A 25,879-nucleotide genomic window follows, 5' to 3' on the forward strand; every position below is an offset into this window, starting at 1 on the left:
AATACAAACTTTCTATCAAATGAAATAGAACCTCATATTAAATCTGATAATTCATTGCCAGCCGCACCCACTGTGACCACCACAGTTTATAACAATAACAATACAGGTGAAGTTCAGCTGGTAATGAAGCATTTGAAACCAAAATAACTAGATGCAATTCTTAAAGAAATAGGAATGGTTCCCTGCCATGATTTGAACAGATTTTTAAAATGGTTTTGTGACTTGCAGAATGTCAGAGATTTGTACAATATCAACCCATCTGACTTAGAAAGGGTTTTGCAACATTCTTTAGGAAATAGTCTTTGGACGAGAATTAAACAGATCTGTCTTCAGCCTCTAAGGACACGGGACATATTACTGGAATTATTATGTGTTTTGTATGGAATATGTTCTGATTTTGCCATTCACGGGAAGATCTAACAGATGCAGAGTGAATCTCCCTATGAATTGTCGCACAGGTTAGCAACTGTTAAGGAATTGTTGGTTGGTAATAATCTTGCATTTGAGCGTGGAGGCTCGATACATATCGGTATGTTTCTAGATACTTTGCATGAAGATATCAAACAAAATATTTTATTAGTTACCCCAAATCCTCATGATTTAAAAGATGTATTATTGAGAGCAGATCATTTATGGAGAAGGTCAAATGAGCAAGCTGTCAGAATTGATGTAGCCACATTGTTTAGGACAAACACTGAACCAAAAGATCAGAAGATAATATCTAATGATCACAACAAGAGACAAAACTCTGGGTCAAACATAGGTGATATTAATATGAAAAACAGAGCTGACCAAAATCATAATAAGAAAAAGACCTGGATACCATTTCCTCAGTTAAAACAGAAATATGACCACGATAAGATGAACATAGAATATTACACATTATTAGAACAGTTGAAGGGTCCAGATCTGTTTTTGAATGAAAATTACACTTCTCTAGCAGTGGGGGTGAATTAGCTTTAAACTGTAGACTGTAAATAGTACTTTGTTTAAGGACCTTGCTAATGAGTTTTTGTCTGAGGCCCCATACACACGAAAGAATTTATCCGCGGATACGGTCCAGCGGACCGTTTTCACGGATAAATCCTCTCAAAGATTTCCGCAGATTTCTATGCGATGGAGTGTACACACCATCGCATTGAAATCCGCGCGGAAATCCTCTGGCGATGACGTGTCGCGCCGTCGCCGCGATTATGACGCGGCGACGGCGCGACGCTGTCATATAAGGAATTCCACGCATGCGTCAAATCATTACGACGCGTGCGGGGAATCCCTTTGGACGGATGGATCCGGTGAGTCTGTACAGACGAGCGGATCCATCCGTTGGGATGGATTCCAGCAGATGGATTTGTTGTGCATGTCAGCAAATATCCGATCTGCTGGAATCCATCCCAGAGGAGATTTCTCCGCGGAAACAGATCCGCTGGCGTGTACACACCATAGGATCTATCCGCAGAAACCCATTTGCTGGGATTTATCTGCGGATGGATTCTATCGTGTGTATGGGGCCTGAGAGTTTTTGTCTTTTAGGTACATTGCTGGAGATACTCGTTTGCATGTAAATAGCAGGAGTAAATAACTGGCTAGTGGGAGAGAAACGCTGAATGGACAATATATCACTATACAAGACATGGACACTCTCTCAATATTCATCAAGCAATGGACTTTTTTTTGAACATTCAAATTTCCTTTTTTTTCAATGGACTTACCCAACGCCCTATTTGTTTTCATTTTCTCCCTTTCCCTGATATATTTTTATTTTTTTTATGTTTTATTTCTTGAACTTAATCTTAAAACCAGAGCGAAGCATTTAAACCTAGAATAATTGTATAACATCTGTACATATGACATAATGCATATTGATATCAATAGATTTGACATCTGAGGTGATGCTGCACAATGGCTTAGCATAGCATAAATTATAGTAGGTTGGGTGGTTTTCCTAAATTTATAAGAGGGGTGAGTGAAATTCATCACTCTAGTCATGATTTGAGACATTGTTGAATCAGTTGTTTATAAAATGCTGAAGGCTGTGACACATATGGATGAAAAAGACCTTTCTACCTTTCATAAAAAATACTCGCAAGAATTTCCACTGCCGCCTTGTCTGGACAGAAGATCTGATAAACACTGATGTCAAGCTGATAATATTTAAACCATCACATGGGGGAATATATATATGTTGGTATACCATTCTGGTGGAATTATGAACTGAATGATACAAATAACAGCTCTATTAAAGGCAATGAGGGGTCATACTACAGCACATTACGAAAGCAAATTGTTGCTGGCAATCAACAAATTCAGAATATTGAGGGTTTGACCTGATTGGTGGATTGTTGATTGAAGGTGAAACTCATAAATGTCGGGTGCAAGGAAATTGTTTGCAGCGCAGAATTTTTACTGCCATACCCAAACCTTTTTGACCTTGGAAGCAACTGCTGATACATTAATGGTTCTTCTTACTATAAAGATGAAAGTAGAATTTCAGGATTTGCTGGGGTTCGTGTAAAAGCATCTTTAAAAATGAAAACTTTGAAGAAGTTTGAAGAGAGAGCAATCTTTGAAATGAGGCCTAACAGCTATACGGGCCACAGATGTTTACTGAATCCTTTTTCAATCATGGTCTAAAGTTATATTATCTAATAACTGTTTCATGGGGATATTTTAGAGGTTGGTGAAGAGAGAGGTAACCAGTCTCAACTTAATATTTCATATGAGCCATTGTAAAGCATGCAGTACCTCAAACCATAATGATGTTTGTTGTTTGAATTATGAGTCTGTTCTAGTAGTTAGAACCGACTCAAGTGGGGGAATATGTTGTAATATTAATATATATGTGTATATTGTATTATTATATTGTAGGTCCAAAATTGACCAGGCCAGATTTCAAACCTGTAATTACATATTACACATCAAAGGGTGTTTGCTGACCAAAAGGGTTAGTGGCCAACAAAGGGACAGCTGAAGACCCTTGGATGTGTTAATCTTGTCCAAGACTACCTAAGTGTGTGAGGTATGGCCTGTCTCAAAGGGTAAATTGCTTACATACATAAGGAAGTATTTATTGATGGTAATTAGACTTGGGGAAGTATTCATTCAGGGAAACATTTGGTTGACCTGGAAGAACCACTCCCTCCAGTGTGAGACCAGCATTTAAAGCAGTCAAGCTGGCATTCAGTCGGTCTTGTCACTGAGATATATAGCACATGTCTAGGAAGAGATTTGAATTATATACTCTGTTGGATTTGTATCATCTGTGGAATTTGGACTTTGTTCGTTATTGGAAGTTAATTAAAAATGTGTTCTCTGGAGAACAACAAATTTATAGTCATCATATAATACCTACGATATCAATTATCTAAGAGGACTGGACACTATACATTTTTCTATATCACTACATTTATTCTGTATGGGAAGATCCACCAAATGCACTACAATTAGATCACTACATACAGGTACATCAATTTTGCGCAGGAGGGCCACCCTGCCACAGTATATATGCATGGGGCAGTCCAGAAGGGGTTAAGCTCATGTCACATCCTTTAAGTAATTACAATCCTATGGTTCTTTAAATTCCTATTGTCCATTTGGTTACTTTAGATTGGATCCCTGGTACACAAGAACCAGCACAAGTTAAAGTGATAGCTTTTTAGAATGTAACGTCTTTTCTGGAAGAAACAAAAAATTATAATTCAAACAACCTTTAAAGCTAAAATGGAAACCTGAACATAATCCATTACCAAAAGAACAAAATAATTGGATGTTTTTTCAACGGAATTCTGCTCAAGCTTGGCTTGCATGCACACAATAACACAAAAGTTCTCTGAACTTTCAACCGTCAAGAACGCGTGACGTCCAACACTTCGATGAGCCGAGAAAATGAGGTTCAATGCTTCCGAGCATGCATCAAATTGTTTCCGAGCATACGTCGGAATTTTGCGCTTTGGAATTGCTACAGACAATAAGATTTTCTAATATTAAACTAGTAAAAAAGGCGCAATATCACAGATACCTCAATATGTAGTACCCAATAGTCCAAGGGCAGAGATAAGTGGATGTATATATGTAGATATATATACATCCACTTAAGTATATATGGCAATGGGTCAGTCAGGGCGGCCACCAAGAAAACCAGAAGCGGGTTCCAGTAGGCTAGAATAAAAACAAGGAAAGGGTGCCTCTGAGTATGTATCATAAAAGCATTTTATTAAACAACAATATCCACTCACATGGAGGAAAGAAGAGTTGAATTCAGATCCGTATGCTGGGCTGAAGAGATGGAACTGCAAGTCACAGCAGATTATATATATATATATATATATAATGCGCTGAATCAACTGATCATGTGAAATATCAACACACCAAAGAAATACTGGAGAAAGAAAAAACAACAATATATTCAGAACAATGGATTCCTCAGTTCATTGATATATAGTTCCCTTAATGCTGCAATCATAGGACAGCTCAGCAACACATTCCCAAACCACACATACACCATGTATGGGTTAGACGACTTGATGATTTGTAGCAGAGATCAAACAGTCAAATCAGGGTGTGCTTTCCACCAGATATTCAATGCTCAGATATGCAGGGAAAAAGGAGAGAAAAAGAAGACCAGTAGTGTGATACCGCAATGATAGGATAATAGCATTTCACTGTACACAGAATATCACTCACGAATCCTCAGTAGATATAAGGCTGCAACGTAGTGTGCGTGTGTGCTGCTCAGTTTGTCAGGCTCCTCATCCGGCACCTTCGTACGTCCCGTCACTTAAGCTCCTCCCCCACGCGTATCGTCACTAGTCACGTGACTTATTCATGGGTCTACTGGCCTACTAGTCACAGCAGATCCTGTTGGGCTGGCACCACATCAGATCCAGGCAGAATAGGGTGGGATGGCTGGGCACAGCGCATTCTCCTTCAATGAACCAGGCTTCACATATCACAGTCCAGTGGGATCAGAGAGGGTACATTAGACAAAGATATGGGTTCCAAAACAATAATTGGGAGAGACCAGACGTCAGAGCTACAGGCTGGCTCCACAATGCTTGTCCAGCTTCCGTAGTGTGGAGAAGAACACTGTGTTCTTCTCCACACTAAGGAAGCTGGACGAGCATTTCTTCTCCACACTAAGGAAGCTGGACGAGCATTGTGGAGCAGCGGCGTGGCCAGCCTGTAGCTCTGACGTCTGTTCTCTCCCACTTTTTTTTGGAACCCATATCTTTGTCTAATGGACCCTCTCTGATCCCACTCTGTGGCAAATTTAAACACCTGGAAAGAATTGTTAAACACACCAATCAACAATGGCGGGACAAATTATTTTTGGAAAAATACATTTTCACTGAAATCTCACCTTGAGGTCTTAGAATCACTAAAGATTGCCCTTTTTAAATGCTGCTAGTAAAAAAGAATGGGAAAATATATCAGAATTCTCTACGTCAATGTGGATGGAAATCCTCATTGAACACAGATCACATCTCTTTGAAAAACTTAGACTTGAAGCTAAAGCCATAGCAACAGGTATTATTGATCAAAATTAGGTCAATTTAAAAGAGACCTAGATGATTTTAATTGAAATAGAGTTTTCAATTGGAAACTGAAATTTACGCCACCCACTGTTGATACCAGACCCTTATGTCCTCCCCTTCCCAATCCCCCACCACTAATCCCTCCTAACAGACCCATGCACACCCCTCCTTCCCACCGACATCCCTCTATTTTGCTTTCACCCCAGCACCATTCTCCCCCTCCTTTAATGGGAATTCCCACTACGCATAGGAATCCTCAGTGCACCCCTTCTACCTGTTCTGGCCGTTTGGCAAAAACGACCAGAACTAATAATTTGCTCATTGATCTCAATAAATTCTATAATAGACCCTCCTGTGTAGGAAGGATCATGGTGCTGCTTATTGTAAGACAAATACTTCTATACCCAGTCTTGCTCAAAACATCATGTCTGTATCAACAATGAGTACCACCCGGCCTAACAATGCTTTTGACGTACTGAACCCAAATATACCCATGAATTTTAATGATAAATCCATGGATGTTCAGCCAGTGACTGGCAGCTTTGTCGGTACTACAGAACTTCTCAATTCTGTACACCCACCGAATCCTAAACCTGTAGATATTTTGGATCCCCTCAATATTGACTTCCCCCATTTTCCCCACATCCTTCTTCCTCTCAACACCTCCACATCTACATCCCATGTTTTGTGTTCCTCTGCTACCCCTGATTCTACTTTTTTAATCTCCGGTCCTCCTCGAGCCAACCGGAGAAAAAGAAAACTCACTGGAGAGGCTGCAGAGGAGGATGAAAAAAGCCCAGAAATCAACACACAGAAACTCCGCAAACTGTGAAGATTTTCAACTTATCATGCCTACAGCTTTCCACTGCAGATACTAGTTTACTCAGCAGAGAACTTAATTTTTCCCCGATAAATAAGCCTAATTCCTTTCTCTTGTTTAAAAACTTAAACAGATATATCCGTAACCTGACCCTAAAAAGGTTTTTCTATGCCAAACAAAACATATCCACCACAAACAGCACAGATCCCCCCATCTATCCCGCCCCAGACTCCTTTGAATATGATGGCGACATCATAGACATCTTGGAATCCTTAACTGATGACGATGACACACTAAGTCTCTTCACTCAGCACCTTGCCACTTCACCACCCATAATACATTCATTATTCAAACCCAAGTCAGTTTTGTATCCTGCTCAGTTTAAAGGCCCCTACCTTGAGAGTTTTTATAGAGTAGTGTATGCCGATTTTTTTAAGCTTTGCCAGACATCCCCTACTGTACCACCTCGTCTACATAATCTTTCTGTCCCTGAAACTTGTGCTCTAGACTCCTTAATCCATATGGCAGATATCATCATAAAATCTGTCGATTTAAAGGAGGCGGTATAGTTCTGCAAAATAAGGCGGACTATATCAAAGAAGCCCATTGACTCCTCTCAGATAAAAATACATATAACAAGCTCAAAAAAGATCCCACTATTGTTTTTGCTATTGAGGTCAATGTTTTAGTTAAATCAGCTTTTGACGGCGCAGTAATTAGCAAAACTAAAGCCTCCTTTTTAAAAAAAAAGTTTTTTTTATCAGATCCCATATTTCTATCACTTGCCGAAAGTCCAAAAAAATCTTAATTCCCCTCCTGGCAGGCCTATTGTGGCTGCCATGGATAGTGTCACCACTGGTTTCACTCAGTATATCGATCAATACCTACAGCCAATTGTTCAACAGTTACCATCGTATATTAGAGATGGCTCACATCTCTTGGAACTACTTGCACCTTATAAGTGGGAATCCTCTTACATGTGGCTGTCTTTAGATGTCACCTCCCTCTACACCTTCATTCAGCATCATTTTGGCCTGCTAGCTTTGGAATTTTTTCTTGCAATTCCAGACAAGCCACATTCATCCTAGAGGCTACTAATTTCTGTCTAACCCACAACTATTTTGACTTTAATGGCGAGTTCTACCTACAAATGCAGGGAACTGCCATGGGAGCCAACTTTGCCCCGTCCTGTGCCAATCTAGCCATGGGCTATTGGGAAACTGGGGATTATTTTGCGAAATAAAATTCCTCTGCTAACATTGTCTTTTTTGGTCGCTACATCGATGACCTAATTGTCATCTGGGATGGCTCTCCTGACCTGATCCCCTCATTTGTAGATCATTATTGTAACCATAACCTCTACGGTTTATCTTTTACCCACGTCCTTGATCCCACTAGCCTGGCCTTTCTAGATTTAGAATCAGGCCATGCGGGTGAGACCATTATCTCCAAAAATTATACCAAACCTACGGCTGGTCACTCTTTCCTGCACTATAAGAGTTGCCATTACCCAAAATGGACACAAAACATACCTAAGGGTCAGTTTTGTTGTTTACATCAAAACTTTACCCTGGACACTGATTTCGATACATTAAGTATTTCTTTAAAAAGGAAATTCGCTGATAAAGAATATCCCAAAGAATTGGTTGATCAAGCATGTAATTACTACTCTAAAGGCAAACCGGCCAAAAAAGAAAGAGATAGAATAGACCACTCTACGAGGTTCATCACTACTTTTCATTTCCAATATTAAAAAAATGGAAAACATATTGAGCAAGCACTGGAATATCTTACAACAGGACCCCCTTCTTAAAACTATCCTTCCACCAGTACCTACAATTACTTACATTAAAGCCCCCAGTCCTAAAAATAAAATCGCTCCGAGTAAACACCCAACTGACAGACCACCTTCAACTCCACCACTCTCATACCTCTAGTGGTCATGTGTTGGAGCAGTATAGGAGCGGGGTGATTACTACTCCTAAACTGCTCCTTCCCATTGAAATCAATGGGAAACCGTGGTAATACCACCGGCAATGCTCCTCTGCAGGGGTTAAAACCGCACCGATAGTGGCTGAATATCGCAGTAAATACGACGGTATAGCGCCACCGCACCTCCCGTGCCCAGTGTGAAAGGGGCCTTATTTTCCATTCCATTACCACGATTTCCTACCAAAATGTGAATGTTTTTTTCTCTCTACATAGACAGTATGTGAGAATGAGAATTGATTTTTTTTTTTACACAGTTTATTTGATATCACTTCAAAAATAAAATAAACAGAAGCATGTGAATTAAGAATTTTATAATTCCACAACGGACATCTTTCATGAAATTGGGTAAGGTGGTGGTTGATGCATTCCAGTCACAACAGTATTCTGTACCACAAACACCTGTGAAACAAGACAACAAATTAGTTTCAATAAATAGCTGAACTGAACAAACTACAGTGAAAGGAGCTCTATACAATTTCACCATGCTGGAAAAATGTTGCTTCTAATGTTGGCAGCAAGCTTGGTCAATAAACAGGGATTATTCTGTAACCCTCAATTTTTTAGGGGATGCAGAATTGCTCAGTAATTGTCAAGGCTGAGCCAGAGAGTCTTTCACGGTGTGTGATTTACTAAAACTAAAGAGTGCAAAATCTAATACAGCTTCAAACTTTAGCTTGTTCAATCAAGCTTTGACAAAAGAAAAAAAACTGGAAGTTGATTGGTTTCTATGCAGAGCTGCACCAGATTGTGTACTCTCCAGTTTTAGTAAATCAACCCCTGTGTGTGGGGCCATAATCTTGGGGTCCACTGCACTCCAAAAAGGCTCCCCCTCAAAAACAGAAAGGAATCATTTTTACAAACAGTATTTTTGAAGATGAACCCTGCAGAGCCAACAGATATAAAGCCAAACCTAGCTTGGACAGGGCCTTGGCATACACTGGGGAAAAAAAACAGTAGTTCGGATTCAACGGATAGAACTGAAGATCCAAGCCTATTTTTTGCAGCTTGACTGCAGGGACTTCAAGGGATTATCCCAAGACTGTAGGGGGATAGTTCCCAATGAAGACATACACTATATTACCAAAAGTATTGGGATGCCAGTCTTTACATGCCCATGAACTTTAATTCTGCTTGAGCCCTTGGCATACAAACACACTGTCAGATAACATCAGTTTTCTAGATCAACACTAGAGGTTACTGACAGCGTTTTAGATCCCTTGGAATTGAGTCCACTGCAGAACTTGTTTTTTTGGTCCTCCTATTCCCCTTGTGGCCGCCTGTCACATATGGTCATCTTGGCGCAGATAGCCGTCTAGAAAGTGTGGCGACATTTGGATCTATTTTAGGAGATACAGAAGGCTTGTACTTCCAAACTGGACAGCCTCCCCTGAAGAAACCTGGCATATGGACGAAACATGTTGGGAAATCCACCTTATAGTGCTGTCTTGTTAATACTGTGATATACTGTACTTGCCAACTGTTTTATTTTTAACCTCCTTAATACCGCACGCCGTCAAATGACGGCGGGCGGTATCCCCTGTTGTTCTGACAGGACATCATATGACGTCCTGTCATTAGATGCTGCTAGGGGGCGCGCGCGCACCCGTCACGTAACTGGGAACACTGTGCGTGTGCCCCCGGCACCCGCGATTGCCCGGTAACTGAGCGGGAACGTGGAGCACTGTGTGTAAACACAGAGCTCCACGTCCTGTCTCTGGAGAGGAGACCGATCTGTGTCCCTTGTACATAGGGACACAGATCGGTCACCTCCCCAAGTCACCCCCTCCCCCCACAGTTAGAACACTGATTAGGATACACTTTTAACCCCTTCCCCCCCTAGTGGTTAACCCCTTCCCTGCCAGTCACATTTATACAGTAACAGTGCATATTTATAGTACTGTTCACTGTATAAATGTGAATGGTCCCAAAAATGTGTCAAAAAATGTCCGATGTGTCCACTATAATGTCGCAGTCCCGAAAAAAAAATCGCAGGTCGCCGCCATTCCTAGTAAAAAAAAAAAAAAAATCATAATTATGTCCCCCTATTTTGTAGGCAATATAACAAACCAGTCACTATACGGTTAATGCAATTTTTTTTTTTTTTTTAACCAAAAATATGTAGAAGAATACGTATCGGCCTAAACGGAGATAAAATTTGTATTTATTTTTTTAAAAATGGGATATTTATTATAGCAAAAAGTAAAAAATATTGTGTTTTTTTCAAAATTGACGCTCTTTTTTTGTTTATAGCGCAAAAACTAAAAACCGCACAGGCGATCAAATACCACCAAAAGAAAGCTCTATTTGTGGGAAAAAAAGGACGTCAATTTTGTTTGTGAGCCACGTCGCATGACCGTGCAATTGTCAGTTAAAGTGACGCAGTGCCGGAAGCTAAAATTTAGTCTGGGCAGGAAGGGGGTGTATGTGCACAGTAGGCAAGTGGTTAAACACATTTTTTATTTTGTTTCTCAAAATAAAAAATACATTATTTTACAAATATTATATTTGATATTATTTCCGCACCTAAAAAATCCCAATTCCGCACCTTAGCATCCCAGTCAATCAGAAGTAACATTTCGCCTGACGAATGATATGCTGATTTTCAGATCGTTAGTATGGTGCTTTCGACAGCTGATTTCGTCCGACAAAAGCTGGATGGTCAGACTATAACATTTTTGTTTTACGTGAACTCAACATCTGATTTCTGTTTAATAAGTACAGTTTTCATACGAAAAAATCATAAGAGTAAGACTATGCATGCTTAGAAACAAAAGAACACATACGAAACAATTCAACACATTACGTCACTTCTGAAGTTGTATTCTGCCGTACGAGAATTTTCGTATGGTGAGTAACCTCAGTTTCGACATGAGAATAGCATGCAACAAAAATGGACGAACGTTTGTTCAAAAATCTGATTGTGTGTGCAAGGCTTTAGTCCATAGGGTTCAATATTGAGTTGGCCCACCCATTGCAGCTATAACAGCTTCAACTCTTCAGGGAAGACTGTCCACAAGGTTCAGGAGTGTGTCTATGGGAATGTTTGACCATTCTTCCAGAAGCGATTGTTTGACCATTCTGTTATAGCTGCAAAGGGTGGACCAACTCAATAATGAATCCTACAGACAAATAATGGGATGCCATTACAGTTCATGTGCCTGTAAAGGCAGGCGTCCCAATACTATTAGTAATATAGGGGGTTATTTATGTAAGGCAAATCCACTTTGCACTACAAGTGCAATCAAACTACAAGTACAAAGTGCACTTGAAATTGCACCGAAAGTGCACTTGGAAGTGCAGTCTCTGTAAATCTGAGTGGTAGATCTGAAATGAGGGGAAGCTCTGCTGATTTTATCAGCCAATCATGTGCAAGCTAAAATGCTTTTTTTTCTTTTTCTTGCATGTCCCCCTCGGATCTACAGCGACTGCACTTCCAAGTGCACTTTGCACTTGTAGTTTGCACTTGTAGTTTGCACTTGTAGTGCAAAGTTGATTTGCCTTTCGTAAATAACCCCCATAGTGTATTTCAAATAAAATTATGAAAGTGGGATTTCTCCTATTTTTGGGTAGATTTTATCTTACCTCCTGTGGTGTCTCGAAGACAAGAAATGAGGATACAGACAGGATTCATAGACAAGCTACTTTACGCAATGGTTATGTTGTGATGTTGATTTAACCTCCCTGGCGGTATGATTATATCTGTAATTTTGTACCAAAAGCGGTACAATTTTTTGCATGGAAATTTGTTGATATGTAATATAGGCTTGCAATTCTTAGTAATTACTTACTTAAACCTGACCATACAAGACTCTAGTAGACATCCCAGATGTGATACATTTGAAACACAAACTCATGAATTATAATCTAATAAATAATATAATTTTATTCAATAATGTAATAAAAAATAATAAAATTTATCAAACAAAGAAATTCAAAAACGTGATAAAGTGTGATACATTTTGAAGCATGGAACTGGACAAAGTCCGACGTCACAATCAGGACAATGGAACCTTGTTTCTTTTCGAACTTTCTTTCCATTGCCATCTCTCTTTGAACAGCAAACCACGCACATCCTGGTAGGTGCTGCCTTTTTGCGGTTGGCGGTATGTAGTCCATAAAATGACGACCAGTCAGGTGTTCTGGGTTAACAACGTCAACAGCACGTCGTCCGGGTCTGTTCACAGCTACTGATGGCGTCTGGTGGTTGACAAAAATCTGCTCAGCCACCTTCCAGATAAAGTCAGAATGAACAAGAGGTATGTCACTCTCTGCTCTATACAGGATATAAGAATTCCAAAGGCATTGTTCCAGAAGATGCCTGAAAATCTTCTTATAATATTTTTTTTGCTGTTTGCACATAGCCGGGTAAAATGTCATTGCCTGATCGGCTCTGTCGACACCTTTCATTGTGTTGTTATAGTCGATCACGACTTGCGGCTTCAGCACATCTTTCCCACCTTTTGTGTGGACCATGGCAGTGGAGGTATTGTGCACAGTACTCATGAGACACACGTCCTTCTTGTCTCGCTATCGCATTGCCATCATCTTACCCTTCTGAAGGGCAACCATTTCTCCGGTTTTTAGTTTTTTCTTGGCAAACATAGATGGCATATCACGTCGGTTAGGCCTAACGGTACCATACGCATCAATTTTGTTTTGTAGCAAAACCTCATACAGTTCCGGAGACGTGTAGAAATTGTCCGATGTCACACAATATCCCTGGTTCAGCAATGGCTCCAGCAGTGTAAGGACAGATGATGTGGCCATCCCATAGCCGCTGTTACCTGGGGTTGAACTTCGTGCCTTTACCGATGTAAATTACCGAATTCCAGATGTATTCGTGGATGATTTGCAGAGCATGTAGAATTTGAGGCCAAACCGCGCTCTTTTGGATGCAATAAACTGTATCCAACTTAGGCGTCCCTTGTAGGCCATCAGACTTTCATCCACACTGATGTCTCTTTTTGGCACGTAGGCCTGCTGGAAATTGGTCACAATCATTTAGCATACCTCCCAGATTTTTTTTAGTTTGAGTGCGGGATGCTTGGCCTCATCAAATTCTTCATTGTTCGTGAAATGGAAATATTTCATGAGAGAAAACCGGTATTCTAAACATCACGTTGCCAGAAAATGGAGTGACCAGTAACTTATTGATGATCCAGTACCATTTCTGGAGTGGTTTCCCCACCACCCCCTGAAGAATGATGAGTCAGAGAAACTGCCAGATGTCCTCTTTAGTCACCGGTTCCCGTTTTCTGCTTCTGGAAAACCTGGCATGCAGCGTAGCAGATTGCTGATCATTGTCTCTGTGACATGTTTTTCAATTACCTCCTCAGTGAGGAATAATTGCAGGTATGCCAGAGGGTTGTCACGCTCAACATCTACCTTCATCCTAGGTGATCCAGTGAGCGGGAATCTCGGGGGCGCTACCTGGTCCGTATCGCAGTCTATAGGGCACCAAGTGCGCACATCGCTGAGGTCAGGTGCAGGATCATCGCCATTAGGGATGAGCCGAACACCCCCCTGTTCGGTTCGCACCAGAACTTGCGAACACACCAAATGTTCGTGTGAACTTTAGAACCCCGTTAAAGTCTATGGGACTCAAACATTTGAAATCTAAAGTGCTAATTTTAAAGGCTAATATGCAAGTTATTGTCCTAAAAAGTGTTTGGGGACCTGGGTCCTGTCCCAGTGGACATGTATCAATGCAAAAAAAGTTTTAAAAACGGCAGTTTTTTCGGGAGCAGTGAATTTAATAATGCTAAAAATGATACAATAAAAGTGAAATATTACTTTAAATTTCGTACCTAGGGGGGGTGTAAAGTTAGCATGTGAAATAGCGCATGTTTCCCGTACTTAGAACTGTCCCTGCACAAAGTGTCATTTCTGAAAGGAAAAAAAGTCTTTTAAAACCGGACTTGCGGCTATAATGAATTGTCGGCTCTGGCAATTCAGAGAGAATTCATTCATAAAAAAAAAAAATAGCGTGGGGGTCCCCCCAAATTCCATTACCAGGCCCTTCAGGTCTGGTGTGGATTTTAAGAGGAACTCCACCCCAAATTAAAAAAAAATGGCGTGGAGTTCCCCCAAAAATTCACACCAGACCCCTTATCCGAGCATGTTAACCTGGCCGGCCGCAGAAAAGAGGGGGGGACAGAGTGCGGTCCCTCCCTCTCCTGAACCGTACCAGGCCACATGCCCTCAACATGGGGAGGATGTCCCCATGTTGATGGGGACAAGGGCACCATCCCTACAACCCTTGCCCGTTGGTTGTAGGGGTCTGCGGGCGGCTTATCAGAATCTGGAAGACCCCTTTAACAAAGGGGACCCCCAGATCCTGCAACCCCTATGTGAATTGGTAATGGGGTACACTGTACCCCTACCATTTCACGAAAGAAGTGTAAATAGTTGGAAAAAACACACACACACACCGTAGAAAAAAGTCCTTTATTAATAAAAAATAAATAAAAAAAATCCAGCAGTGGTAATCTACTCGGTCCCAGCTCGGTCCCAGCTCCCTGCTCCAACGTTGTCTGTATCCAGTGACGGGTGATCTCCGGTCCAGCAATGAGAAGATCCATCCATTTAGAGCGCAGAAATATAAGAAATGTCACAGCTTCAGCCGCGTCATTCTTTGAGAACCCGGGTCTTGCCCCAGGGAACATGTATCAATGAAAAAAACGTTTTAAAAACGGTCGTTTTTTCTGGAGCAGTAATTTTAATGATGCTTAAAGTGAAAAAAAAAATGCCTGTGAAGTGGCACGTGTTTAGAACTGTCCCTGCACAAAATGAGATTACTATAAGAAAAAAGTCATTTAAAACTGCTTGTGGCTTTAATGAAATGTCTGGTCCCTGCAATATGGATGAAAATCATTGAGAAAAATAGCACAGACACGGGCAGTACACACACCACGTAGCTTTAAGTGCACACTGCAGAGGACATGGGCAGTACACACTACGTAGCTTTAGGTGCAAACTGCAGAGGACACAGGCAGTACACACCAAGTAGCTTTAGGTGCAATCTGCAGAGGACAAAGGCAGTACACACACCACGTAGCTTTATGGTGCACACTACAGAGGACACAGGCAATACACCACGTGAGAATACTGCAGCTCGCATAATCGCCTGCCTGCCAGTAAATTAGAAAGAGCAGATCTAGCTAAACTATACAGTGTATAAATATATATTCAACACCTGGGATGCATATATATCCTCTACACACTGTAACTTTAACTGACTAGCCTGCCTGCCTGCTCTCTCTACCTACTAAAAATGTCACTCTCTCTCTCCCTCTCTGTCTTCTCTCTTTTAACCACCGCAACACACTACACAAGGTCGACCTGCTGGTGGCCTTTTATAGTGTGGGGCGTGTACTAAACCCCCTGAGCCATAGTTGGCCAAAGCCACCCTGGCTTTGGCCAATTATGGCCCTCCGTTTTTTGCAAGCTGTGATTGGCCAAGCATGCGGGTCATAGTGCATGCTTGGCCAATCATCAGCCAGCAATGCACTGCGATGCCGCAGTGAATTATGAGCTGTGAAACGTAACTCGAATTTGGCGCGAACGGCCCAAAACGTTCGACTCGAATACGAAGCTCATCCCTACTCAGGAGGGTCTGGTGACTCATTTGGAGGACGCACCTAAGCTAAACTACCCTCACCCTCACAGTACTGCCGGATGGCTTAAAGGTTCTGATACTGTGAAGCTGTTCTACATATCTAATCAAGGTAACTAGCTACTGGCTGCTAAGTCTGTGAGAGAGACTTATCCAGAAACCATACCAGTTGCTAGGTCTGTGTGATAGACCTATTCAGGTATTCAAGATCTTCTAAAAGAAAGCTGTTTTGTCCTTTGGATTCAAGGAGTCTGAAAGTGATCTGATAAAGGTATCTGAAACCTCCCCTAACCCTCTATCCTATTACTGCTTCCAAGTTCTACATTAAAGCATTGAAAAATACTAAAGTGACTGGTGCCCACATTTGTTCTAACTTCCCATTATAGCCATGGACTCAGCCCTGGGGTGAATGTAAGCTCGCTTCCTGTCCCCAGAGGTACCTCTGTGCTCCCAGTATACCCAGGGGGGGGGTGCTACAACTGTTTAGCTGAGCTAAGAAACTCAATCAGATACAGTATATGCATGACACATTTATGATATACAATTCCAATTTTGCAAATGACATTTTGATCTTTCCCTCAATAAAGTGGTGAAAGTGTGTCATAGTTGTATAAGTAGTGCTTTTTATAGGGATACATGTGAAGGGGCATTTTAAAGCGGAGGTCCTCACAAAAATGATACCCCGGTATCACATTTGGCACCTTTCAGGGGGATGCAGATATCTGTATTTGCACCCATAGACTCCCGCAGTGGTCACGCCACTAAGCCCCCCCCCCGCTGTCTTCTGGGAAACACACATGTCCCAGAAGACAGCGGGGAACAGTGAGGACGCGCAGCGCGACTCGCACATGCGCAGTAGGGAACCAGGAAGTGAAACCGCAATGCTTCACTTCCTGATTCTCTCACCGAGGACCCGAGCGATTGTTCGGCTTCGGCTGCCGACATTGCGGGCACCCTGGACAGGCAAGTGTCCATTTATTAAAAGTCAGCAGCTGCAGTATTTGTAGCTGCTGGCTTTTAATATTTTTTTTTAGGCGGACCTCCACTTTAAAATCACCGGACGTAGAGATATCTATTAGCCACTGTATAAAAAGCTGAGGGCATGTTTAGTTTCCAATAATATTGACAGTAATGTGTAGGATATTGATCTGGTTGGGTGAGTTTTAATGGGGGGCTAAGCCTATAGGACTATGCAGATAAATGACTTCTCATTTTGTAGCTTAGTTCCCATGATAGAAAGTCTCATCTGGCAGAAAGTCCCACCTCTTTTATCTTTGATTGTTGTTCTTTATAGCCTAAAGAAATTTGCTACTGGCCATTTACCAAAATCATACGGTAACAACATTACGATCTTTCATCCCCTGACATCTTATTTAATCTCAACCTCAAATCGAAATATTAAATTTAAAACTATATTATTATAAGTGCTCTTATTTTGATCCGGGATGTGCCTGGTCCCTTGATTGTCCAATAAACTCAAAACCCTGGGCACATTCAGAAACACCCCATCATGAAGGCAGACACAAGGGCAAACAGCCTATGTATACATACAAGTCTTGTAGTAAGACACACAGTAAAAGCTCACTATAAATACAAAGCTATTAATTTTATCTCTGAGCAGCCATTTACAGCGTGATACTGGAGTGGCGAGAGATAGAACAGGGCTCTGTTTGTTGCTACTAGCGAGTTAGTGTGCTGAAGTGAGTGTCAGTTTAGTGTTTTGAGACTGGTTACCTGTAGTATATTGAAGTGTGAACTGAGGGCAGTTTTACTGGAGTATAGTGGTGCATCAAGGCACTTTTGTGGCAGTATATTAACCTCCCTGGCGGTATGATTCTGTCAGAAAAAACATGCTAAAAGCGGTACCATTATTTGCAAGGAAATTTGGCGTTTTATATTGTAGGTCTGTAATTTTTAGAAATAACTCACTTAAATCTGACCAAACAAGATTCTAATAGGCATCCCAGGTATGACATTTTTTTAAAAACAAAATTATAAATTATAATATAATAAATAATTATAAATAATTATAACAAATAATAATATAATTATAATAAAAATTATTCAATAATGTAATCAAATCAAAATCACTGAAATTTGCTCAGTTGCAGAATTGTTGCTGTCATTATTTTTTTTTTTTTATGACGAATTTCCCCACAAATCGCTATCGCACAATTCTGCAAGTGATTATAATTTATTATCGCTGTTTTTTAGCTGATCTAAAACTATTTTTGACATAAAGGGACACTTTTGGTTGCTATGGACAATCTACAGTTTGCAGGCAGAAAGAACCGTTTTTATTATATAAAAGTACATGTAGGGCACTGGGCAGACCACTAGGGACAAGGGGGGTGTGTATTTTTTACATACAGTACTGTAATCTATAAGATTACAGTATACTGTATGTAAGGTGTTTGTTTACTTTTTTGAATTTGGCGCCGTTCTCCGTCCCCGTGCGTCGTAACGTCGCAGGGAACGGAGATCGGCGTCACACGGAGGCACTATGTGAATCGAGCGAGGTCCCGCTCGCTCACACAGCGCGGTGGCATCGCTGGATCCAGGGACAAGGTAAGTAACTTTGCCTGTGGATCTAGCGAGGCAAGCCCGAGTCTGACTCGGGGTTTCCGCTCGCAGCAGGAAAATCTAACCCCGAGTCAGACTCGGGAAGACCGCCAGGCAGGTTAAAATGTGTTAGTGTGTGTTTACTGCAGTGTGTTTTAATGGCAGTAGATTGAAATTGATTAGTGCACTTTTACAGCAGTGTATTGAAGTGCGTCAGTGCACTTTTACTGTCCTGGAACCTCTTCTGTGTCCAGCGTTGATTCTTCACACTGAGCTATCTGGGATGCTGGTCAGCTTTGTGCCTGATCTATTGGACAATCCTACCTGATCCATTGGACAACCCTGCCTTCTGTCTTGGTTGCTGTTGAACCTTGAACTCCTTGCTCCTCCCATAAACTTCCTATATAAGCCTTGTCTCAGCACTTTCTCTTTGCCAGGTTATTGTGCCTTTCCAGCCAGTGCCTTGCTCTTGTCTTCCCTGCTGCTGTCTGTATTTTGCTACCACTCGTGATCGACCCTTTGCTTGTTCCTTGACTACTCTACTGCCTGATCCCAACCTGCAACTACTCGTTACCGACCTTTTGTCTTGTTTACTGACTATGCTGCTGTTTGATCCTTTTCTGCTCATACGCTACTGGACCCCGGCTTGCTCACACACTTGTGGGGCAAACCCGAGGACCACGACCTGGTATACACGCAGCTAAATCCATCTCCACCATCAGGAGCTCTGGTAAACACCAGTTAGTACTTATGCCGCATGCACACGATCATTTTTCGGGATGAAAAAAACGTTGGGCCAGATTCACGTACAGCGGGCGCAGCGTAACGTAACTGGTTTAGGTTACACCGCCGCAATTTTTACGAGTTAGTGCCCGATCCACAAAGCACTTACCTGGCAATTTGCGGCGGTGTATCGTAAACAGGTCCGGCGCAAAGCGGCCCAATTCAAATGGGGCGGGTACCATTTAAATTAGGCGCGCTCCCGCGCCGGACGTACTGCGCATGCCCCCTGTCGCAAATTTCCCGACGTGCTTTGCGCGAAATTACGACGTGCCGACGTTTTGTGAATCGCGACATGAAAAAAGATTTTCGCCGGGAAAAATAAAAGATTTAAAAAAAAATCAAAAGCGACGCGGGAATGACAGGCATACCTTAACATGGTGGAGTACTTTTACACCATGTTAAAGGTGCCCTATCTTTGCGACGGAAATCTAACACTCGCAACGACGTAACGACGGGAAAAATCTTCGTGGATCGCCGTAACTCCTAATTTGCATACCCGACGCTGGTTTACGACGCAAACTCCCCCCAGCGGCGGCCGCGGTACTGCATCCTAAGATCCGACAGTGTAAGTCCATTACACCTGTCGGATCTTCTGCCTATCTATGCGTAACTGATTCTATGAATCAGTCGCATAGTTAGAAACAGAGATACGACGGCGTATCAGGAGATACGCCGTCGTATCTCTTTTGTGAATCTGGCCCGTTGTTTTTAAAAATTTTCATTTAAAATGATTGTGTGTGGGCTTCACATAATTTTTCGGGTTCTGAAAAACGTAAAAAATTTTTTTCGAACAAGCTGCATTTTTTAACGTCGTTTTAAACAATTGTCGTTTTTCGGGTTGTAAAAAATGATCGTGTGTGGGATAAAACTATGTTAAAAACCCGCCCATGCTCAGAAGCAAGTTATGAGACGGGAGCGCTTGGTTTGGTAAAACTACCATTCGTAATTGAGTAAGCACATTCATCACGCTGTAACAGACAGAAAAGCGCTAATCGTCTTTTACTAACACGGAATCAGCTAAAGCATCCCAAAGGAAAATGGAACTTCACCTTTTTAGTGCCGTCGTACGTCATTGCGCTTTGCTAGATCATTTTTTTTAAACGATAGTGTGTGGGCTACGTCGTTTTAATGATAAAGTTGGAAAAACTTTGTTTTTTTTACATATTGAAAAACTGTGTTTTTTTTCATACCGAAAAATGATCGTGTGTACGCGGCATTAGACTCCGCACCTCAGGTGAGCCTGTGTCATCTGCTGGTCGGTGCAAGTCTTGCAACTACTATAGCAACTGGTATTCAGGCCTGACGCCTGATTGTGACACAGGGTACCATTTCCTTTGTTTTGTGATGGTGCCTGTGCTATGCAGCCACAACATGCTATCACCCAAGCAGAGACTAGTGTGCAGTCCACCACAGCTGCCAGAGTGACTTATTCTGCCTCCTTGTCCACAGCTACTCCTGCCATAGTCCCAGCATCATGCATGGAGGAGTTATTTGAACACAGTATAAGCCATTTGCTCCTTGATGATGCACTGGCTTGATTCTGATGTTGGTTCTGACTCTGAGCATGATAAAGGTAGAAACATGAGCCTACAGAGAGGGCAGAAAACTGAAAATTAACAAATTGGCAGTCATGTTCCCCCAGCTGCAGCGTATTGCCAAGTTGGCTCCAGTGATGATGAGGGTGGAGAGGATGATAATGATAAAGATGATGATGTCACTGACACGACATGGGTTCTGCCAGATAGAGCAGTGGATGAAAGTGAGGGTGAGGCACAACCTTAAGAGGCAGCCATCATGGCAGTGTAGAGAACAGCCACCCTATTGCATCACATTGTGGAGCGGTTATCTCCCGGCCCACTACCCACAGCTCAGCTGCCTGGGCCTTTTTTTAGCACATGTGCAGCCAATTGCACGATTGCAATTTGCAAACTGCCTCAAGCAGATCAAGGGAAAAAATGGTCTGAAAAAGAGTATTCCAACATAACGACCCAAAACAAAAAAAAACAAAACAAAGCTCAAACATGCCAATGAGTTCACTGTACTCCAATTGCCTCTACAGTCACCAGATCTCAGTACAATAGAGCACCTTTGGGATGTGGTCGAACGTGAGATTTGCATCATGGATGTGCAGCCGACAAATCAGCAGCAACTACGTGATCCTATCATGTCAATATGTCCACATTCCTACTATTTTATTATTAACAGCTCAATGAGAGGAGGCAGCTGTCTGAGGGTAAGAGCTTCGATCCTTACCTGAGGAGGGGTATTAGGTTCATGGCCCAAAGCTTGGCATCCGAACACGGACAAGAAAATAGACACACCAAACAACAAGAGATTAAGGATCAGAAGTATAGCAAGAACAGCTTTCACACCGGCCTGTAAAAAAACAAGACAATAAGCAAAGATTAGTATGGTATTCGGGACTTTAAATGAAGTGTGTGCGGGAAAAGCTTGAAATGGTAAAGGATGATTGAAGTAGATTATGATCATTTAATACTTTCATATAATGTATCGTACATAACTATATTACATTATTGAAGAAGATCATAATTATACAGTATTAAATACTTATATAGATAGATTCAAATTCATGTCAACAAAAAGACAAAAATTATAAGGTTAAAATACATAGACTTTTATGGAAAGCTTAACCACTTCCCGCCCGGCCTATGGCCGATTTACGTCCGGGAAGTGGTTATGAAATCCTGACAGGACGTTCCAGAACGTCCTGCAGGATTTCATGCCGCGCGCGCCCGTGGGGGCGCGCATCGCGGCGATCGGTGATGCGGGGTGTCAGTCTGACACCCTGCATCTCCGATCTCGGTAAAGAGCCTCCGGCGGAGACTCTTTACCACGTGATCAGCCGTGTCCAACCACGGCTGATCACGATGTAAACAGGAAGAGCCGTTGATGGCTCTTCCTCCTCGCGTCTGACAGACGCGAGTAGAGGATAGCCGATCGGCGGCTCTCCTGACAGGGGGGGTTCGCGCTGATTGGTTATCAGCGCAGCCCCCCCTCGGATCGCCACACTGGACCACCAGGGATGCCCACCCTGGACCACCAGGGTGGGCAAAAAAAAAAAAAAAGCATAAAGAAAAAAGATGCCAGTCAGTGCCCACAAATGGGCACTGACTGGCAACAATCAGTGCTGCCACCCCAGTGTCCATCAGCGCCACCCCAGTGTCCATCAGCGCCACCCCAGTGTCCATCAGCGCCACCCCAGTGTCCATCAGCGCCACCCCACAGTGCCCATCCATGCCCAGTGCCCACCTAGCAGTGCCCATCTGTGCCACCCATAAGTATACATCAGTGCCGCCCATGAGTGCCCATCTGTGCCGCCTATGTGTGCCCATCAGTGCCGCCTATGTGTGCCCATCAGTGCTGCCTATGTGTGCCCATCAGTGCCGCCTATGTGTGCCCATCAGTGCCGCCTGTGTGCCCATCAGTGCCGCCTATGTGTGCCCATCAGTGCCGCCTATGTGTGCCCATCAGTGTCGCATACCAGCGCCGCCAATCAGTGCCACCTCATCTGTGCCCGTCAGTACTACCTCATCGATGTCCATCAGTGCCATCTCATCGGTGCCCATTAGTGCCGCCATATCAGTGCCCGTAATTGAAAGAGAAAACTTATTTACAAAAAAATTAACAGAAAAAAATAAAAACGTATTTTTTTTTCCAAATTTTCAGCCTTTTTTTAGTTGTTGCGCAAAAAAAAAAAATCGCAGAGGTGATCAAATACCACCAAAAGAAAGCTCTATTTGTGGGGGAAAAAAGGACGCCAATTTTGTTTGGGTACAGTGTAGCATGACCGCGCAATTGCCATTCAACGTGCGACAGTGCTGAAAGCTGAAAATTGGCTTGGGCGGGAAGCTGCGTAAGTACCTGGTATGGAAGTGGTTAAAGGAGTTGTAAAGGAAAAAAAATATTTTGCTGAAATGACTGTTTACAGGGTATAGAGACATAATAGTTAACTGATTCCTTTTACAAAATTATTAAAAATAGATAAAAATCAATCATATAATGTGCCTGTAGCTTCAGTTTTGTTTTCATCTAGTTTCATGCTTGTGTGAAGGACAGAGACACAGAGCCAATACAGGGCAGTGTTTGTTTTTAAAACAAAAGTGATTGGTTCTGAGGGGTTTTAGACACACAGTAATCACACCTTCTTGATTAGAGACCACAAAGAGAAGCTCCCAGTACTTTTTTCATAAGGAAACAGACAAGCAGGAAGTGTACAGAACAGAGAAGGATTACAGCAAAAACGAACAATGAAGACATGAAACCAGGACTGCATTAGGGTAAAGGAAGCTATTTAGCTAAAAGAAAAAATCCTTTAGTGACCCTTTAAAGCAGTTCAGAACAAAAATCGTGATATACAGACACAAAATGCAATATGGGGTATTGTAGTAACTTATAGTTGGAGCATGAAGTTGTTTCGGACGGCGGCGCCTATATATGGGGGCGCTGCCTTGGGGTGTTTCAGGCATTCGGCTCATTGCACTTCATAGCATACACGCATCATTATTGACTCTACAGGTAAATTTTTCCTCATTTTCCACATTAGTTTTCCTCACTAACACGCACTCAGCTTTACACCAATTCCTTCTCCTTTTATGCACTTTTTTCCCTTTTTTTTTCTTTTCAAACACTAAGGGCTCTTTCACATGGGCGGCCTGTTCAGGTCCGCCTGCCAGTTTTTTTGGCGGACCTGAACGGGCGCTCCGTGCTCCTCTATGGAGCCGCGGATGTCAGCGGTGACATGCCCGCTGACATTCGACCCGCTCCGATCCGCCAAAGTGTGACGGAGGGAAACCCTACTTTTCCATCTGTCTGGCGGATCGGATCGGGTGAACACGGACAGACGGTCCGTGCTCATCCGATCCCCCCATAGGGGAGAGCGGAGAAAAGACAGAGCGGTCCCAACACAGTGTGCCGGGACCGCCCTGTCATCCGCCGACTCAGCTGGGATCAACGGAGCGATCCCCGCTGAGCAAGCGGAGGTTCATGGGGCAGATCATTACTGATCCGCCCTGTGTGAAAGAGGCCTAATTGTCCAGAAAATTATTATCTAACAAACGAAAATAAATTAGACAGAATCATTCAGTAGCAACGAAAATAAATCTGTTACGAAAATACGAACGGGTCCGAATAGGAAAACTTGCGTCTTACAGAACTACGAACGGGTCCGAATAGGAAAACTTGCGTCTTACTAAACTACGAACGGGTCCGAATAGGAAAACTTGCGTCATAAGAAATTACAAATCTTTACGAATCTACGGAACGAGACGAAACTAAACAAAAAAAACGTATTTTTTTGTTGTGAACATGTCTAATCGCATTACCCCTTGGAAAGGAAAATCACCAAGAAGAGGATTCAGCATCCAATGTGTAACCACCAACAAACAAGGTAATCGGGTACTCTTACCAGACATTGTGCATATAGCCTAGATGACGTCTTAGTGGACAAAACGCATCAGTCGTACTGTGCTAGCTCCATGATACTGTGTTTTTTACTCCGTTCCTGTGATCACATTTTATACTGCTCCTGTATTTGTCTACATTGATGTAAGTGCACTACTTTATTCACTAAAATAATTTAGTTAAGGATTTTACGTTATGTGTTGATTATTCCCTTCATGACTCTTTTTCTGATGATGGGAGCATAAAAACCGCATTGGATGCTGGATTTGCGATGCTGTGCACTCCTATATACTGTACTGGGTTCTGGGAAATCCAAATTTCTTAATTTTGTCTGTGTGTTTGGCACTTTGCTGCTGGCAGAGGGCCCACATTATCTGGTAAGAGTACCCCATTATCCTTTTTGGTGGTGGCCACACATTTGATGGTGAATCCTCTTCTTGGTGGTTTTCCTTTCCAAGGAGTACTGCGAACCTCTTCCATGGTGGTTTTCCTTTATAAAGGCTGAACATCTATTTTTCACAGCTTATGAACTTTTCCGTATTTGAAGTCACTCTTCCTTATAGATGGACTCACTTATGTTCTTTGAAGCTTTTTAGATGGACATTGTTATTATTGTTTATATATCATTTATATTCATTAGGTGCCAGTCATTGACCTGAATAGATTATTGCACTGTCACTTCATACTGTTTGCACATTTGTTTATATTTTGCCATATATCTATGTCACAGGTGCCAGTCATTGGCCTTATTGTAGGTTTGCACTGTCGCTTTAACTGTGTACACATTTGCTTATATATTTAGCGCTGCACTTTATTTTTCATTTACATTGCACAATTTGTCTAATTGTAGTGTTGGCAGCTAGTCAATTTTGGTAGTGCAGTATTTTTTCCTATTCACATTTAGATTCTCTTATCAGCTGAAATTGCTCTACAGTATAGGTCTCTGAAAAATAAAAAAAAGTGAAAACATACAAGTTGTGTGGCAAAGAAGGTCTCCAAGATGCCCCCAGTGAGATCATTTAATGCATCCAATGCAGCCAGATCCACGCAGACGAATATGAATGCAATGAAGCTGAAGATAGCTGTAATGATGTTCAAAGCAAGAGAGCCCTTGATCTGGAAAACACACATAAACACTTTTAAATCTGTAACATA

The 25,879-nt window shown here is 42.1% G+C and overlaps 1 protein-coding gene across 1 annotated transcript in view; it reads right to left on the reverse strand.

Moving 5' to 3' along the window:
- Window positions 1–8,582: 8,582 nt before the first annotated feature.
- LOC120909300 (membrane-spanning 4-domains subfamily A member 15-like) overlaps window positions 8,583–25,879 on the reverse strand; it is a 92,320-nt gene continuing 75,023 nt past the window's right edge. The window contains exons 5-7 of the mRNA XM_040321047.1: window positions 25,697–25,840; window positions 21,557–21,679; window positions 8,583–8,742 (exon numbers count right to left, since the gene is read on the reverse strand). Coding sequence (XP_040176981.1) covers window positions 8,677–8,742; window positions 21,557–21,679; window positions 25,697–25,840 — 333 coding nt within the window. The 3' untranslated portion in view covers window positions 8,583–8,676. The remainder of the gene's footprint in view (window positions 8,743–21,556; window positions 21,680–25,696; window positions 25,841–25,879) is intronic.

This window comes from Rana temporaria, chromosome 8 (assembly GCF_905171775.1).
Source record: "Rana temporaria chromosome 8, aRanTem1.1, whole genome shotgun sequence".
NCBI classification, from domain to species: Eukaryota; Metazoa; Chordata; class Amphibia; order Anura; family Ranidae; genus Rana; species Rana temporaria.